Raw genomic sequence first — 18,224 nt, forward strand, 5'->3', positions numbered from 1 at the left:
AAGCCACGACAAGACAAAGACTTGGCATGAGATTTGCGGGGGTCCGGACTCTTCTGCTACTTCACCATCATCTTTCATGTTCTCGAACGCACGTCTGAATGCATGCCATTTTAATTATGATCATCTTTCATGCTTTTGCTTTTTTGCAAGAGAGGATTCTTATGAAGACAACGCTCAAATCGCCAGTAACTATTGCCTATCGGTGTAACTTGGTAACCCGGAACTTGCTTTTGCTTGCTGTTTATCAGGAACCATTTCTGCGTGGTCAGGAAAGTTAGTAAGACTTGGTGTGCGGCTATTTAGGTGTCCTCTGCCTACCCAGTTCATGGGCCTGCTTAAGTAGTTAGCTGTCCACCAAAACTAACCAATGGTTAACCTAGCTGACCTTCCTTTCTGAAGCCATGTACTCCTACATAGACAACTTTTTTTAGACAAATTCCCCTTACCAACAATAAGTATACTCTTATCAGCTCCTATGCATGCAGTAACCTGCTGAGTTTCCTTTTTCATCAGTCTTACAAACACATTTGAATTCTGCTCTACATGTTTTATTGTGAGACACAAACATGAATGGCATGACATACTCCCACTGTAAAAAATATATAAGAGCGTTTTTAGATCACTAAAGTAGTGATCTAAACGCTCTTATATTGCTTTACGGAGGGAGTACTAGTTGGCAGTTACTACTGTTAACTACTGCAGCACCAATTATTGATCCATTTAGTTTACTGGACACCAGATTGCTTAGGAACAGAAAATTCCAGCCTTTACAACTGCCTCTTAACTGCTCAAGTGAGAAGTAGTCCATTTTTTGTGCTTATGAAAGACTTGACTCTCCTTGCCCTTGCCTGATGTGGTTAAAGAGGCCATGTTTCTTCCTGGAATGAATGGAATGTGCATGCATGAAAGCTCTGCTGCAACCTCCTTTCCTCCAGCTACTGGCATTGTATGGCCACCATATAGCTCTGCTGCACAAAGAGACCGAGCATCTTCTATTCTATCCAAGGAGGAGGCGGAAGGTAGAGAGGGGAGAAGATGCAGGACTGGTCCTGTTGACACTATCTTTAACTAAAGTGGCATTTTGATTATCAAGGAAATTATCAGTAACTTGGTGGGTAAAATGACATTTTAATTAGCAGTAACTGTTGAGATTTAACAAGGAACTTACAAATAACATGCTTTAACCTGTCAAGTCACGACGAAGATTTGCGGTGGTTTGGAATTTACTAGTGCATGCTTTTAACCATCTTCTTTCATTCTCTCGAACTCGCATCTAATCGCGCGTCATTTTTAGCTACCATCATCTTCCATGCTTTTGCTTTTCACCGAGACACATTTCATATTATCAGTAGCTATTGTCTAATTGTGTGAGTTGGTAACAAGGAACTTGTTGTTGCCAGCTGTTTTATCAGGAATCCTTTTTGTGTGGTCAGGAAATCTTTTTTGTGAGGATCTCTATTTAGGTGTCCTCTTCCTATCCAGTTTATTGGTCTGACTTTGAAGTGCCAGCTTAATTAATTAGGTGCCCTCACCAACCAATGGTTAACCTAGCTGACCTCCCTTTCAGAAGCCATGTATATACCCCTACACAGGCAACTTATTCCCCTTATTAGTGTCTCTTAGCTCCTATGCTTGCAGTAACCTGCTGCCTCCCTTTTCGATCAGTCTATTAAAACATCTGAATTACTGCTGTGTAATGCATGGTATGACAGGAATGAAGTCTGATACTGATAGCAACGGAAAGTTGCACTTTCCTCTCGCGACCGCGTCGCCCCCCCCCCCCCCCCCCCCCCCCCCCCCCCCCCCCGCCGGCGCGCGCGCGCGGGCGACCGGCCGCGCGCCAGGCCTCCTCCCTCCAGGCCCTCCCTCCCTCCTCCCTTCCCGCCGCCGTCGCCGGCGCCCGCGGCCGGCTTGGCCCGGGGCTGCTGGTGGCGGCGGCCTCCTGGCCCTTCCCCTCCCGGTTGCTCTCCAGCGCGGGCGGAGCTGCTCCGGGCTCCGGGGGGTGCGTTTAGGCGGCGGCGGTCTGGCGTGGCGGGGGGTTCCGTGGCGCATGCAGGCGAGCAGCTGGGCGGCGGCGCTGCCGTTGGCGGCGAGATCTGGCGTCGCCCGCTCGGCCCAAATCTAGGCCCTTCAGGCCCCATCTGGGCCTGGGCGGGCCGGCGGCGGGGATGGTCTCCGGCGTGGCTTCTGGGAGGCGGAGGAGATGCGACGAGCGGCTGGGTGCCGGCGACGACGACGCCGGCCTGTTGCATCGTGGCCGGCGGGGCTTAACGGGCCCGCTTCGGGCCTGGCTGGGCCAGGGGTGGCCCGGCATGCCCCGCTGCCGCGTCCGGACGGCTACCGCGACGGTGCCGGAGGCACGGGCCTCCCGCACGACGGCGGTGGAGGTGGTTCCCTCCCGCTCGATGTCGGTGTTGCTGCTCCCGTCGTGGTGAGCTTCTCTCCGGTCCTCTTGGCCTCGTGGTGGTGTTCGTAGTGAGGCGGCGTGGGTGGCGGCGGTACTGCGTTGGCGCATGGTGGTGGGCGACGGTTTGGCAGGTCGGTTCCGTCCGGTTGGGCGGTTGGGGTTGGAATGCGGGAGAAATCCCTGCCGGCTTCGGCCCCGACGCGGGGACACCTGTAGGTGCCACCATTCCTTCCTGGAGGGTGTCGGTGGTATCCACCCCCCACCTCCCTCCGCGTGCCCGGGGAAACCTGAGGACTCGTCCGGGCAGCAGCGTCGTCGGCGTCGCATCCCTTCTTGGAGGTGCTGCTTGGTACGCGGCGGATCGGAGACTTGGTCTGTGGTGATTTGTGTCCGGTGGGCGCCGCGGTGCCGGGTCATCCGCGCTTTGCCAAGCTGCCGTGGTTGGCATTTGTTTCTTCTTCTTTTTTCTTGGTGTGTTGTGCTGCTCGCCACAGCGTTATCTGTACTCGATGTTGGTTGCTTTGGAATACAAAGCGAGGGAAACCCTTTTTCGGTAATGCATGGTATGTTGTGAGACAGAAACAAGAATCAGTGCTACTACATCTGTTAAATACTCCAACACCAATTATTGATCCTTAATTTATTCTACACCAGATTGGCTAGGAACAGAGAAGCATGAATAGCATGTTTTGTGAGACAGAAAAACATGAATAGCATGAAAAAGCATGAACAGCATGCCATACTTGTTGCTACATCTGCCCAAATATGTACTCCCTCCGTTCCTAAATATAAGTTTTTTTAGAGATTCCAATATAGACTACATACGGAGCAAAATGAGTGAATCTACACTCTTAAATATGTCTATATACATCCGTATGTAGTTCATATTGAAATCTCTAAAAAGGCATATTTAGGAACGGAGGAAGTATCCATTTAATTTATTCTACACCATATAGATTGTTTATGAACAGAAAATTTCCAGCCTTTCTAACTGCCTCCAACCGCCCAAGTGAAAAGCGGTCCATTTTTGGTGCTCATAAAAGGCTCGGCTGCCCTTTGCCTGTTGTGGTTAAAGTAGAGAGGCCGTGTTTCTTCTTCCTGGAATGATGGCATGTGCAGCATGAATGAAAGCTCTGCTCCAACCTCCTCCTCCTCCTCCTCCTCCTCCATCTACTGGTATCCATTGTATGGCCATTATATAGCACTGCACAGAGAGATAGACTGGCTAGCTTAGCTGCTGCTATATAGACAGGCTCCTCCTCTGCAGTGTGTCAGAGCATACCCTGTTCTACCTTAGGAGTCAAGAAGAGTAGAAGGTAGAGAGAGAGAGTGAGGGGGGGAGAAGATGCAGGACTGGGCTGGAGTGTTCATCCCTCTGGTGCTCTTCATCCTGCTGTCGCCGGGGCTGCTGTTCCAGATCCCCGGCAAGTGCCGGATCATCGAGTTCGGCAACTTCCACACCAGCGCCGTCTCCATCATCGTCCACTCCGTCATCTTCTTCAGCTTCGCCGCCATCTTCCTCATCGCCGTCGGGGTGCACATCGACCTCGGCCCCTGAACCGAACTCGGTGTTTCGTGTTTTCAACATCCATCCATCAGCTGAACATGTAGCTGGGCTGGGTTCTCTGAAAGTTTAGGGTCTTGTTTATGTGGGTTCATGCATAATAGTGTCTCTCGCTCGCTCACCGTGTCGATCGGCAATGTCGCCGTGGTGACTGGGGATGAAACTGGTTCTTTGCTTGTAGCTAGATTCACTTACCTCAAGATAAATAAAGCTCTGTTTCTGTGACACTTTTTGTCATTCAGATTGTTTGCATTTCCCTTGTGCCTGAAGCTGCTTCAAGAGAGGACGAAGCAGGTTAGCAGTAGTAGTTACAGTGTCTGTCAGATACAAGGAGTGTTTGGTGTGGAGTCGCGGTAGGATGTGAGTGGTGCTGGAAAGGAACAAATTGGAGAGCATCCATCAAAGTCCCCAGCTGAGGGTGAGTGAATGATTCCTCGTCCTAAAAGAAACGCACAGAGCATTCAGTGAAGAACTGAGCCTGGTTTTCAGAGTGATTAAGGAAGAAATTTGTTCCTAGCTTCTAGCTAAGATTCAGTCACCTCTGAAGATAAATTTAATTTTGCAACCTCCATCCTTGTTCAGATTGTTTGCATTTCTTTTCTCCCTGAAACTGTTTCGGCGCAGCGGCGCCGAGGAAACAAGGTCAGTAGTTACAGTATGTGTCGGGTAAAATGTGCGTAGTTAACAGAGGGTTTGGTGTCGAGTCGCGGTAGCGCGCGCGGTGCTGTGTTGGCTTTTATCTACAAAGCGGGGCGAAAGCCTTCTTTCTGGGTAGTGACTGGTGCAGGAAAGGAACAAAATCCAGCTTATGTGAGTGTGACCTAAAAGGAACAGGAATAAAAACGTCGCTGCTCCAGCTTTGGAACTGGTGTGTGTGTGTAAATTGGTCTGGAAGCGATTCAGAGAATGATGCAGAGCTGCTGCTGCTTCAGTGTATCCTTGCATTCAGGCTGCAAGTGATTCAGAGAGTTATTCAGAGAACGATGCAGAGCTGCTTCAGTGAAGAGCTGAGCCTACTCTTGAGAGAGTGAGAGTGATGATATGGTGGACGGTGTCTGTCTTGGCTACTGTAGCTGGCTGGTGTGCTTGTTGTTAGCCGTGCTGACAAGTGAGCATGCAGGCTGCGTCTTTAAGCTTCTGACAGTGACACATTATCTGCACACGAACACACACATACACCAGTCAAATATACAGTAGTGGTTGGTTAGTAGCAGTAAAAAGATGACATGTTCAGCTGGTGGTGTAGTACACGAGGCTAAGGCAGGATGATGAGAGACACAAGTGATCTTCTTCCGGACTGCAAATAAGTTGTCTAGGTCTCACAGGATGTGGCCTTTGGGGTCTCAGAAGCCGTGATGTGATGGATGGGTTTTGTTTTGTTGCCTAGGTCCACCCAACACTTGAACTCGCCTGCTAGTGACAATTTCTCGCCGGCCGGCCGCCACGCCCTGGACGGCACGGCAGCTCGCCCGATCTGGTCACGCCAGACGCCACACTGTCATCACCGTCGTCGTCATCGTCCGGCCAACATCCTATTTATAGATGGAAACTTAACTAGGAGAGCAGCACTGGCATAGATACACAGAGCTGTTGATTGACAGAGGGGCGCTCGAGCTCACCGTTGATCGGACGAACATGTCGGGCGACTGGGGCCCGGTGCTGATCGCGACGGCCTTCTTCGTGGTGATGCTGCCGGGGCTGATCTGCGAGATCCCCGGCGGCGGGGGCCGCGGCCGGCCCGAGTTCCACAGCATGAAGACCAACGGCATCGCCATGTTCGTCCACACCGTCATCTTCTTCGCCTTCTGCGCCATCTTCATGGTCGCCGTCGGCGTCCACGTCTACGCCGGCTAAACCTCCCGCACTCCACACACCACCAGCTAGCTAGTAGTGCTAGTGTGAGCAAGAGATCCATCGTGTGTGTTCCATGTTTGTATTTTTTACTCTATTTATAATCTATATGCTCAGGATTGTCTGTCAGTTCATCAACCTGTGATTTATTGAATGGTTGATTTGAGCCATACCCCCAAAAATATCTAGGTGCAATTCAGTAGCACCAGTCAAAGAGGGCTAAAATTGATGAGTGAGTTTCATCGACCCAAGAAAAAATATCTCAGAAGGAAAAAAGTTCAAAGACAGACCAGATTGGCATGTTCCAGTTTCACAGCTTTGATTTTAAAAAAAACTTTGATTTACATGCGAACAGACACATCACAACCAGCTTTTGTTCCTTCTTCCTTCAGTGGAACCAACAGAGCTTCCACCTCTCTCTACATAATCTAATCATGAGACAACAATTGCACTGAACTGCGCTGAATTCCCACAAAATCCAGCACTACCACAAACATCCGGCAGCGATCAATCACCGGCGTCTTCGCAAATGTGGTTATTGCCTCCTGCTGCTGCTGGAAGGAGAAGAGGCCATCTTTCCCTCGACGTACTGAGCGAATTTCACCCTTGGGCCCTGAATCCATTCAAAGACACGATTGTTTAGTTAAACCGACTCCGGCGAGTTCTCATGGCAAACCGTTGCACAAGGTAGGGAGGCCACTCACAGGAATTTTGCAGTGAGAGTTGAGCTCGGCCAGCATCTGCTGCCGACGCTCCTTGGCCACCTCCTCTACCCGCAACGCCCTCTGGCAAGCTTCCATCTGCTCCTGCTGCAGATTTAACAGAAGTGTTTCTTCAGTACTGACATCTTTTAAAACAGAAAATTCAAATATATTGCAAGTTACAGTAATGCTACAGGCAGCTAAATCTTCAGACAGGATTCCCATCCATGATGGGTAAACAGCCAAAATAAATTGTAAGCTGAGAAAGGACAGGTCAGGTTACAGGCATTGCACTCCCAGGTTTTAATTTAGTGTTAAAAGCCAGTTTCCTAATATGTTTTACTAGTATGTGCTCACAAGAGTTGCACACATAAATAGAATACACAAGGAGTGCCATGCAGAGGGCTCATGACAGATATAACCATGATTTGAAAATTGCAGCCAAGTTTAAAAAATGCATGTGGGTGACAACCTGAATTAAGTCTTGGTCCTGGCAATGAATCTTCATTTAGGCAGATGATGATTCATTTAAAACAAGTAGCAAAGCAAAATATACTATTCAGCGTTTCTCTCCTTTGGAGAAAAATGCAAGTGTAGAACTTCATCACAAGGACGAGAAACTGAAAGTGAAGTGCCGGTGAATACACTTACCTTGCCAGAAGATTTCTCGGCCATACTCCTAAGACTTGCCACCTCCTCCAGTAAGTTCACTATTATATCATCTGCCTCTTGCATCTGCTTCCTAGAGAACTCAAAAGCTCTATCAGCACGTAGACGAAACACACTGCAGTCCAAGCACATGCAGATGCCCCTGCACCCCATTGTATGCCTCTTAAGTATTCCCTTCTTTGGAGAAAGTTTCTTCGGAGAAAAGCCCCGCTTCTTCAGAAAAGAGGCGCCGCTGAAAGCGCCACTGCTAGGGGAGGGTATCTTCGGAGAAAGGCGTTGTTGTTCCAAACAAGGAGAACCCAATGGAGACGGTGTGCCCACTTTACTCAGCCCTGATTCAGCATGTGCAACACAACCAGACATTCCCTCTGCTGATAAGGGTGAGCCAATAGAAGGTTCAGAAGGCTTGCAGATCATTCCCACATCAAGCAGTAGGCCACCAAGAGAAGCCACAGAATCATGTCTCTCTGGTGAACCGTGTGGATCAGCTCCACCATCCACCATTACTGTCTTGATAGAACATCCTGACTCTGGGCTCTGGCATTGTTGTGCTAGAGCAAGATCAGCATTGCATTGTAACTTCTTTGAGTCACATGCCTGAGGCTGATCTTTCATCAGAAACTCACCCTTGTCTGATGCTAATCCACTTGACTCATCTCTGTCATTAAGTACAGAATTCTCATCTGATTTTGTTGCCTTTTCTTCAACTATCCTCTCAGCTTCAGCTACATCACTTTCCTTAGCAGAGCCATCTGAGACAGCAAGCTGACACTGTCCACCAGCCAGGACATCATTCCTCTCTGATGTTAGCTCACGCTTGTCTGGGGATAATAGGTCTCCATCTGAAGCCAACACTTCTTGTGTGACTTTCTGCACTTCAGCTGTACTGACATCCAGAGAGACTTCTGCAACTGGAACAACAGACTGAAGCTGTACACCCTTCAAAAGATAGTTCTCATCTGTTGATGATATTTCTTCTACAATTCTGTCAAGTTCAGCTTGGTAGCATGCTTCAGGGGAGCCTTCTGAGACAGAAAGATGATTTCCACTAGCCAACACATCATTTTCAGGCAATGCTAATTGCTTCTCTTCCGAGACTGTTTGAAGTTTGGCCATGTCTTCTTTCTGAGAAGAGGTTTCTGGTACAGAAAGACAACAGCACACTATAAGAACAGGCAACTCTAAAATAAGTGTCACAGATCATGAACAGCAAATCACAGCGATGGACTCACCATTCTCCATGAGAAATGGCAGCATCCTCTTGTAGCTAAATGAGCTTCGATGGGGAACAAACTTTGACCTCATGCAGCGGGGAAGGGACTGAAACAGGCAGAAGAATACATGATGTCAATTGTCACAACTATACAGGAAATGCAGTTAACATTGTTTAATTTACACGTGCAAATAAGAGACATGGTCTCAAGAGCTCACCGGCTTGCTGCTTGCAAGATCAGCAGGTACAATCTTGGTTTCCTCTTTCACACTGTCACAGCAATCCTTCGCCTCCTGAGTTCCTTCAGCCTTCCCAACAGGCAGGTCTACAGAATCCATAGGAACAGGCTTCTCATCTGATTTTGATGCCTTCTCTTCCACAGTGCTTTCAACTTCAGCTGCATTTCCTTCACCATGAGTGTCTTCTGAAACAGGAAGCTGGTTCTGTCGACCGGACGGAACAGCATTCACGCCTGATGCTAATTCACCACTCTCTGAAGACAATGGGTCTCCAACTGAAGCTGGCTCTTCTCCTTGTGTGCCTTTCTGCACTTCAGCTGCACTGCCATCCAGCAAAACTTCTGCAGTGGCAGATTGAATCTGTCCACTGGCCTGGACATCAGTCTCATCAGATGTCATTTGCTGCTCTTCTGATAATCTTCTAAACTTGGCCCTGTCTCCTTCCTGAGAGGAGATGTCTGGTACAGAAAGACAATAGGAAACTATCAGAAAGCCGAACTTGAAGAGAACTGCGGCAAGTAGGATCACAATCAGCTGCACGCAGCAGTCGACTCACCGTTCTCCATGAGAAATGGCAACATCCTCTTGTAGCTGAATGAGCTCGGGTGATGAACAAACTTTGACCTCGTGCAGCGGGCAAGAGACTGAAACGAGCAGAAGCACAGATTATCTCACTGCTACGCAGGAAATCTAGTCAACCCTGCTTAATTTACTGACGTAAACAAGAGACGTAGTAGTATCAAGAACACTCACGGGCTTGCTGCTTGCGAGATCGACAGGGGCAGACTTGGTTTCTTCTTTGACACTGTCACAGATCTCCGTGTCTGCTACAGCCTTCACAACAGGCGGCGGCTCCACGGAATCCAGAGGAGCAGCTCCGCCTTGACTCCCACCCACGGGAGGTATCTCATCAGCCAACCCGGAGTCAGATCTGCTGAGCTCCTTGCTTGGGATGGGAACCTTGTTTTCGGAGGGCATGTCCTTGCTGCTTGAGATGTCTGAACCTGTAAAACACATCCGAGGAAATGGGGAATGAAATGCGAGCCCAAGCACACGAACACGGGGGAGGGAAACCAAGTAGAGGGTGGGTGGTGCTACCTTTGTTGGCCATCTGGTTGAGGAAAGGGAGCAGCCGCCGGTAGCCGAAGGAGCCCGGGTCGCGCACGAGCTTGGACCGCGGCAGCATCTGATCCATTCACCAACGAAGCGGGGTGAGATGGGGAGCAGCAGAGAGGTCGAGAGACGCGCAAGGTACGAGACAGATCGAGAAACTAGCGGGGGAGGGGGGGACTGACCGGCTTCCTCTCGCGGTCTTCGGCGGCCGCCACGGGCTCCGGCGGGGTGCTCTGGATCTGGACGGATCCGGGCTTGGCGGCGGCCGCGGCGCATTCGGGGGAGACGTCGAGGGTCGCGGACGCGGGAGGGACGACGCGGCGGAGGCGGAGGTCCTTGACGGACGCGCCGCCGCCGGCGGCGGCACCCCCGTCCCCTTCGACGAGGTGGAGCAGGAGCTTGGCGTGGCGGCGGGAGGTGATGCCGCCGACCGGCGTGGCCGGGATCTGCTGGCTCGGCATGGTGGTGGTGGGGGCGGCGGCGGCGGCTGCGTTCGCGCGCGCCTCTGGCTCGGGAGCTGTCGGGGCGGGATTGGACGAGGGGAGGGGGGGAGGGTTTGGGGGGGAGAAGAGGACGGGATTCGGCGGCAAAGTTGGGATCTTTTGGCGCCAAAACGGGTTGGAGGCGGGGGAGAGGGAGAGGGACAGGCTGGTGAAATTGAATTCTTTCTTTTTACTGAGAAAACCGCGTAGGATTTTCGAAGTTTGAACGGTAAAAATGCGGGGTGCCCCGCGGGAGTTTATTTCTTTCTAAAAAAATAAACGAGATTGTGTTTCTTTCCGGTTTTAGAGGATATTTTGTATAATCGAACATCAATTTCAGCTCTTGTTCCTGCATGAAAACTGCCAAAAACGGTGAAATTTAGCGAACGTGCGATGATACCCCTATGGGTGTAATGGGCAAATGTTACCTCGAGTTGTGAGGCGGTTAAGTTGTCGAGATAACTAAGGGCATGTTTGGTTACTTAGGGCATCTCCAATGCCGACCTCCAAAACGGGCACGATGTCCGCCCACAGACTATCCAAACCAGTCTGCGGACATAGATGCAGGAGCTGGCCATCTAACCATGACTGCATACATTTTAAAAAAAAATTGAACTAAACGGACGAATTCCACACAACTTGGTTGATGTTCACTTAAACTAGACCAAATTCATCACATTTTTCCACTAAATCATAATCGGACTAGGCTTTTTTAACCTAGTCTAAATAATCGCCGGCCGCAGCGGCGGCCACAGCGGCGCCCGTTTCTCATGACATGTCTTCCCCATGTTCGGCAAGTTCACCAGTCGGCCGTGAGGCCTCGAAAGTGAAGCTTCGGCGAGAAGGGAAGAGTGGTGGCCCTCCTCAGACCCAAGCCACGACAGCTTCCAGTGTGCTACTCTTCCTCGCCAGTGTCTGCCATGTTGACATCGTCGGACGTGGACGTGACGGCCTCGTCGTCGTGGCGGCACGGCAGACATGGAGCTGAAAACGTCCACAATCTCCTCCTCTTCCTCCTCCGTCGCGTCAATGCCCGCGAACAGGGTGTCTTTCTTCGCCCATAGGACACCCAGCTGCCATGGCTCGTGTTGGATCTCACGGGCGGTGGGGTAGGACCGGAGCAGCGCCCTCTGCTCATCCAGGAAGCCCGGATCCTCCGCCACCATGGTCATGACGAAAATGTCATTCGCCTGGTCGCGTGTGATTTATTCCTTTGTGAGTCAGTGCTCGTCGAGAAGCTAGAGGTTGTACCTTTGGTCCTCCCGTGCATGTCGAAACGCCGCCTCCCGCTCTTCTGCCATCATGTCGCCTGGCCCAAAGGTAATGTCGGCATGGACCGACAAGGACGATGGCGCCGACTTGTCGGCGGCCGCCTCTTCCATTGTATCGTCGGCATCGCTGCCCTCCATAGAGCTTGGCGGCAAGCCATCATGCATTTGGCTGGCTCGGCGGGCCTGCCGGCCGGCCGCATTGTCGAAGAGCCCCTACTTCAGTTCGGCGAATAAGTCGTCCCACGGTGCTTTGGAGCCAGAGGAGATTGGGAGCGGATGTGGGATGCGGCTCTTACGAGGCATGGTGTCGGTGTCAAAACCGGCGGATCTCGGGTAGGGGGTCCCGAACTGTGCGTCTAAGGCGGATGGTAACAGGAGGCAGGGGACACGATGTTTTACCCAGGTTCGGGCCCTCTTGATGGAGGTAAAACCCTACGTCCTGCTTGATTTATTCTTGATAATATGAGTAGTACAAGAGTTGATCTACCACGAGATCAGAGAGGCTAAACCCTAGAAGCTAGCCTATGGTATGATTGTATATTGTCCTACTGACTAAAACCCTCTAGTTTATATAGACACCTGAGGGGGCTAGGGTTACACAAGGTCGGTTACAAAAGAAGGAGATATACATATTCGTATTGCCTAGCTTGCCTTCCACGCCAAGGAGAGTCTCATCCGGACACGAGACGAAGTCTTCAATCTTGTATCTTCAATATCCAACAGTCCGGCCAAAGGATATAATCCGGCTGTCCGGAGACCCCCTAATCCAGGACTCCCTCAGTAGCCCCTGAACAGGCTTCAATGACGATGAGTCTGGCGCGCAGTGTTGTCTTCGGCATTGCAAGGTGGGTTCCTCCTCTGAATACACCACGGAAGAATTTGAAAACAAGGATAGTGTCCGACCCTGTAAAATAAGTTCCACACACCATCATAGAGAGAATAATATTTCCACAAATCTAATCTGCCGACACGTTTTGGCAGCACGACATCATGCCATGGCCCGGTAATCATTCAAACCGTTTTTCTTTAACCAGCCCCGCTCATAACGCGAGGCGGTTTCTTGACACGTCTTGTTAAAGCAGAGATCGTGTCCCCCTTATTACGGGATTCTCATCAATACGGGCATGGGTAACCCAACCATGCCTAGGACTCCTAGATATTAGGTAAGTCCCAAATGGCCACGAGGAGGACGCTTGATATTCACCCTCTTTATAAAGGGACAAGGCTTTTACTTTTTTTCCTCCCGTGCTCAATCGAATCCTCCCCCGCCTTGAGTTCTAACACCCAAAATCCAGGTCAGGTGCTTCGGACCTTCAATCATGTCCGGATCCAGCCTTCAAGGCCGGTGGATGCCTTCCTCCGTCACGGAGGAGGATATCAAGAAGTTGAGGGAGGCCAGATACCTGACCGCCGAAATTTCGCATAGGCTACCCGCCCGAGGGCAGGTCATCCCTACTCCCGAACCCAACGAGAGCGTTGTGTTCGTCTCCCACTTCCTCCGAGGACTAGGCCTCGCTCTGAATCCCTTTGTTAGGGGTCTTATGTTCTATTATGGGTTGGATTTTCATGACCTAGCCCCGGATTCCCTCCTTCACATCTCGTCATTTATTGTCGTTTGTGAGGTCTTCCTACGCATTACCCCTCACTTCGGCCTGTGGCTCCAAACCTTTGATGTGAAGCCGAAGATGGTCGAGGGGTAGTATGCAGCGTGCGGAGGTGCTCTAATAAGCAAAATTGCTGGCGCTCCATGGCCGAAGGGTTCCTTTCCAAAGGTGTCCGAATTGTGGCAACAGGAGTGGTTTTACGTCACAGCTCCCCGAAGTGCCAAGTGGGTAGCCGCCCCCACTTTTCGCTCGGGCCCTCCACCACAACTGATGTCATGGATTAGCAGGGGGCTGAGCTGGGGGCCAGCCAAGGACATGCCCATACTGCAGAGCCGCATCCGAGATCTCTTCGAGGGAGATTTTAGTCTGGTTATGGTAATGCAAGTTATGCTGGTTTGTCGAGTCCAGCCTTGCAAACGCCGGCCCCTCCGCATGTGGGAATTCAACCCGGAAGGACCACGCACTATTCAGAATTTCCTCGGCCTGACGCACGAGGAGATGTACAAATCATTCTTCGGACCCCAAATAGAGTGTCCGGACACTACCAAGGACGTGGGCCTGAGCAGCAACCGCACCGCGGCCCAAGTAAGTAATCCCATGGCCGAACACACCGTCTTTTTATTTATCATGACATCATTCTGAAGAATCGCTCTTTGACCAGGACTGGATAACAAAGGCGAAGATGATCCGGTGTTCGGCCCCCCTTCCTGAAGGCTTGGACAATCCGGTGCTGGAAAAGATGCTCGAGCCAGCACCTTGCCCGGTGCCCTCAAAGGAAGATGAAGGGGGAATAAAGAGGGCGAAAGCGGGCCTCCACCGCTACCTATTCCAATCGAGGGAATGAGCGCCTCCGTGAGGGAGGATAACCAAGGGGAAGAATCGGACATTCTCTTGCCCCGGGGAAGGAAGAGGACTACCTCTGAAGATCCGGAAACCAAGGTTTCCAAACGGGAGAAGAAATCTCCACCAGAGGGTCCTGCCTCGGAGGGTGCTCTTGCCGCACAATGTCTGTGCGGGGATCAACCCTCTAACGAGCTGTAAGTAATCAAAAAGTACTTACTAGTGAAGATATCCTACCTTACTTCTGAGGAAAATAACCAAAGCATTTATCTTGCAGTTCGGATCTTAGCCCTTCTCAGCAGAGCTCGTCTTCAGGGGATCTTCTTCCGGAGATGATGGAGAGCGAAACGCCTCCCCCAGACTCCCCAGCTCAAGAAGCGGGCGACCTTGAAGTATCGTCGCGGAAGGTTTCTCCTGATCCGGAGAGGCCAGAAGGTAATCCTATGGCCACCCGAAGTCCCCAGTATCCGGCTCTTGAAGAGAGCAATCAAAAGAGTCTGGCACCATCTGGTATGCGGTCGGACGTACTGAAGGATCTGATAGAGCGAGCGTCTATCTCAGAAGAGCACCGCACGTTGATGAGTACGGTGATTGAAAGGATTTCGTCCACCGAAAGCGGGTTGCATGAAGCCTTTATGAGTCTACTGACGGGTTTTGAGGTACGTGAAATGATGTACATTTTTGACAGTACCGCACATATTTAGGTGTGCCCTGTGTAGATAGTAGCCCCTGAGACTCTGGTTGCCATCAAGAACGGCGGCAAACAGAGGATCATAGTCCCAGGTAATAACCAGACCGCCGTTATGTGCAGGTGGTTGAAGCTCCGGTGGCTAGCCGGACTGATGGGTTTGCCGAACTAAAGCGGCAACTGGATGCGGCAGATGCTGACATCGAGCTTGTTAACAAGCGGCTTGACGAGGCACAGGGTAGGTGATTTTTCTGGTGAATGTCACATAGTAAGAGCAGCATGATGCCAGTATCTTTAATATGTCGTGACTGCAAGTGGAGCTGCCATCGTGGAGACCCTTCGGGCGGAGCTTGCCCGAGCCAAGGAGCAAGTAAGGAGTAGTAATGCGGCCGCTTTAAAGGCGGCCGAAGAGTTAAGAGCTGAAAAGGCCGCGCATAGCGAGAGCAAGGAAAAAATGGCCAAGATGGCTGTAAAGTTAAAAGACACTGCCGACCGTTGCCAGCTTCTTGAAGAAGAAAACCGGGCGAAGGCGACGGACCTGGAAAAGGCCACGATGGCGACCAAAGACACCCGCTCTGCGATGAGGGCGAAGAAGGAGGAGCTGCGTCAAGCCGGGGATATCGCGGCTGGGAAACCTTTTATGCTGTGGAGGAAGTTTGGAGATCCTTGGTATGCCCCTCTGGACCGGCTGTGGAGTTCGGCGGACGCATATCTGGACTTGGCGGCGAGTGTTGTCGATGCGGCCGAATACTTCCAAGATCAAACAGATCGTGAAGTGGACAAGCTATTATGGTCACAATTTAACGTTCCAGAGCGTCCGCTTCCATTGACTGATCGGCTTGCCGAATGGGCCGAGCTGAATAGATTGTCCGGACTTGCCATGAGGTCTGTTGTGGATCATCTGTGGCCGGAAAGGCCAAAGCCGAACAGTTATTTTAGTTTGGTGTAGCAGTTCCTTGGTGCGGTGCCGCGCATTAATGCGATGAAGAGGTCGGCGTGCATAGAAGGCTCGCGAATGGCCTTTGCCCGTGTCAAAACATACTGGGCGGAGATGGATGCCACCACTGTTGCGGCGCAGGGTTTGGCCATAGGCCGAGTGGCTGCCGAGCACTATTTTGAAGAAGTTCTTGAAGGCGCTCGTTCGATAGAGGCCCAGTGCTCGAAGAATATTATGTTTGAGTGACATGTATTCCCATTGTAGAAACAATGTTTTATTAAATTTATCAAGGTTGTATTTATACTTTTGCCCGAAAGTATTATGATGCCTCCTGTGCAGCCGTTTATGTATATATGTATATAACCTGAAAGATTGCAGTCGTCGGCTTCAGCCCCCACGCATATAATGCGGGGGTGTTCACAGAAGACGCGTGTTCACACTTGATCCAACGTCTTGGTCCATTAAGGAGGTGATAGCGCAGCGAACTGGGCAACCGGACTATAATGCTTTAACACTTTCACTTAGCCAGAGGAGTTTGACGGTGGGGCTACTATATAGCCCCTGGTGGCTCCGCACTCATCCGAATTCGGGGTGCGTACATGCCTGGCCGGGAAACGGCCCTTCGTTAAGGCGGAGGAATCCCGAAGATTCTGATAGGTCATCGAGTGGTTGACCAGTCTCACGCTATATCATGACAGTCAGTTTTCGGCTTTCTCTATTAAGGTGCTCGTCGGATGAACCAGGGCACAATCACAGTAGTTCTCCTGGTGCCGCCTTAGCCGATAGAGCGGAACGTAAGGCAGCAAAACACAGGAGGCAGGCAAACCCAACATTTGACCAAAGACATGACTCGGAGCTGATGCATATAAGGCCAAACTCGCGACGTCGAGCACTCCCTAAGGTATTCGGTCTTTATGGTGTAAACCGGGCCTAAACAATGCCCTTTATAATAAGCCCCTGGTGTCCAGGTACGTGCATTATTCTGACGTGGCCACATGCCAAGACGTCAGCATCCTTCTCAATTGTACCAAGAATCCGAGGGATGTGTATCAACAAGAGACAGTAAAAAAGGTTTACACAGGGTCTTAATCTAAAAAGAATCCTTGGAACAGGTCCCTGCTGCACGTCGACGCCTGTGTCTCCGTTGTGCCGTATCCTGGATGGGTGTAGCACGATGGTCATCTGTAAAAGAGAGGAACTTAGTTGAAAATTTGTCATGCAAAAAGGTAGGTTGTACTAAAGAAACTATGTACAGTTCAAGATAAGTAAAGTTGAGCCTAATTGCCACTTGTTTACGCGCGTTGAGCCCCTTGTATTGTAATAGGGGTATAGCCATCAAACCTGTATCAATTACATATAACTGCACCGGACTCGTCTAACCGCGTCCGTGGTCTTAACGACCTGTCAGATGCTTCAGTTGGTGAGGTCGTTTAGTGTGCAGCTGCCAAGGCAGCCGCATGGTCTTCCGCGTGCAAAGAGCGCTCAATATTTCCGTTTACTGTAATGATGCCGCGTGGACCGGGCATCTTAAGCATGAGGGAAGCGTAATGCGGTATTGCGTTGAAGCGAGTGAAAGCTTCGCGTCCGAGTAGTGCTTGATAGCCACTTTGGAACGGAGCGATGTGAAAGGTTAAATTTTCGCTGCGGAAGTTATCAGGGAAGCCGAATATAACCTCTAGTAGCAGGGAGCCCGTGCAATGAGCCTCTGGGCCTGGCGTTACTCCTTTAAAGGTAGTATTACTGCGGCATATTTTTGTTGGGTCTATCGCCATTTTGCGGACTGTGTCCTGATATATCAGATTTAAATTGTTGCCGCCGTCCATCAGGACTTGTGTGAAGTGGTGTCCATCAATTATTGGATCTAATACCAAGGCAGCCCATCCTGCACGCCGGATACTTGCCGAGTAATCCCGATGGTCGAAGGTGATCGGTTGGGACGACTAGTGGCAGAACTCCGCGGTGATAGGCCCTGGGGCATGTTTCTCTAGGGGTGCCGCTTTGTTCCTCCCCTTTATCACGTGTAACACGTTGACTGTTTTGACTTCTGGTGGGAATTTCTTCTGTTCCCCAATGCTTTGCTTGCGAGGCTCGTCCTCGTCTTCGCTTGGTGTATCCTGCCCCTTGTGTTCGGCGTTGTGCTTGCCGGACTGCTTGAAGACCCAACATTCTCTGTGGGTATGATTTGCAGGTTTATTGGGGTGCTATGGATCTGACATATTTGGTCTAGAATTTTATTTAGGCTGGACAATTCGTCTCTGTTGCCTTTGGAGGGCGGCTTTTGCTGACCTGGCCGAGAGCTTCTGAATCCGGCGTTTACCGCCGTGCTCTTCGGGCTGTCTTCTTTATTCCAGCGCTTATTTTTGCTGTGTCGTGATTTCCCGTTTCCATCCCTGACTTCGGATGTACTTGGGTCGCTGGTGCTGCATCAGGCTGACCAGCTGTCCTCGCCCGCGCAAAAGCGGGTCATGAGGCTTGTTAATGCTGCCATTGTTCTCGGCTTTTCTTGGCCGAGGTGTGTGGCAAGCCATTCGTCTCGAACGCTATGCTTGATAGCTGCTAAGGCTTCAGCGTACGGACAATCGACTATTTGGTTCTTTTTAGTGAGGAACCTGTTCCAAAGCTTTCGGGCTGACTCTCCGGGCTAT

At 50.9% G+C, this 18,224-nt stretch overlaps 3 protein-coding genes across 4 annotated transcripts; 2 read left to right on the top strand and 1 right to left on the bottom strand.

The window, feature by feature from the left end:
- Positions 1–3,496: 3,496 nt before the first annotated feature.
- Positions 3,497–4,196, top strand: LOC125542732. The gene has a single exon (XM_048705903.1). It carries the CDS (start codon positions 3,753–3,755, stop codon positions 3,963–3,965), a length of 213 nt encoding a protein of 70 aa, XP_048561860.1. The 5' UTR covers positions 3,497–3,752; the 3' UTR covers positions 3,966–4,196.
- Positions 4,197–5,367: 1,171 nt separating this feature from the next.
- LOC125542730 lies at positions 5,368–5,951 on the top strand. Its single transcript, XM_048705902.1, has one exon. It carries the CDS (start codon positions 5,607–5,609, stop codon positions 5,823–5,825), a length of 219 nt encoding a protein of 72 aa, XP_048561859.1. The 5' UTR covers positions 5,368–5,606; the 3' UTR covers positions 5,826–5,951.
- A 165-nt stretch (positions 5,952–6,116) lies between these two features.
- On the bottom strand, positions 6,117–10,294 carry LOC125542728 (the record flags this gene model as incomplete). 2 transcript variants are annotated; one of them, XM_048705901.1, is given in 9 exon segments in its annotated part: positions 6,117–6,435; positions 6,527–6,628; positions 7,175–8,331; positions 8,425–8,512; positions 8,624–9,102; positions 9,201–9,288; positions 9,398–9,648; positions 9,743–9,830; positions 9,940–10,294. In XM_048705901.1, coding segments are annotated over 9 exon segments (2,686 nt in total), but the record flags the coding sequence as incomplete, so codon positions are not given.
- Positions 10,295–18,224: the final 7,930 nt, after the last annotated feature.

This window comes from Triticum urartu, chromosome 3 (genome assembly GCF_003073215.2).
Source record: "Triticum urartu cultivar G1812 chromosome 3, Tu2.1, whole genome shotgun sequence".
Classification (NCBI taxonomy): domain Eukaryota; kingdom Viridiplantae; phylum Streptophyta; class Magnoliopsida; order Poales; family Poaceae; genus Triticum; species Triticum urartu.

Excerpts from the sequence above, each read along its gene's own strand:
- LOC125542732 (XM_048705903.1), top strand. The coding sequence starts at position 3,753 with ATGCAGGACTGGGCTGGAGTGTTCATCCCTCTGGTGCTCTTCATCCTG.
- LOC125542730 (XM_048705902.1), top strand. The coding sequence starts at position 5,607 with ATGTCGGGCGACTGGGGCCCGGTGCTGATCGCGACGGCCTTCTTCGTG.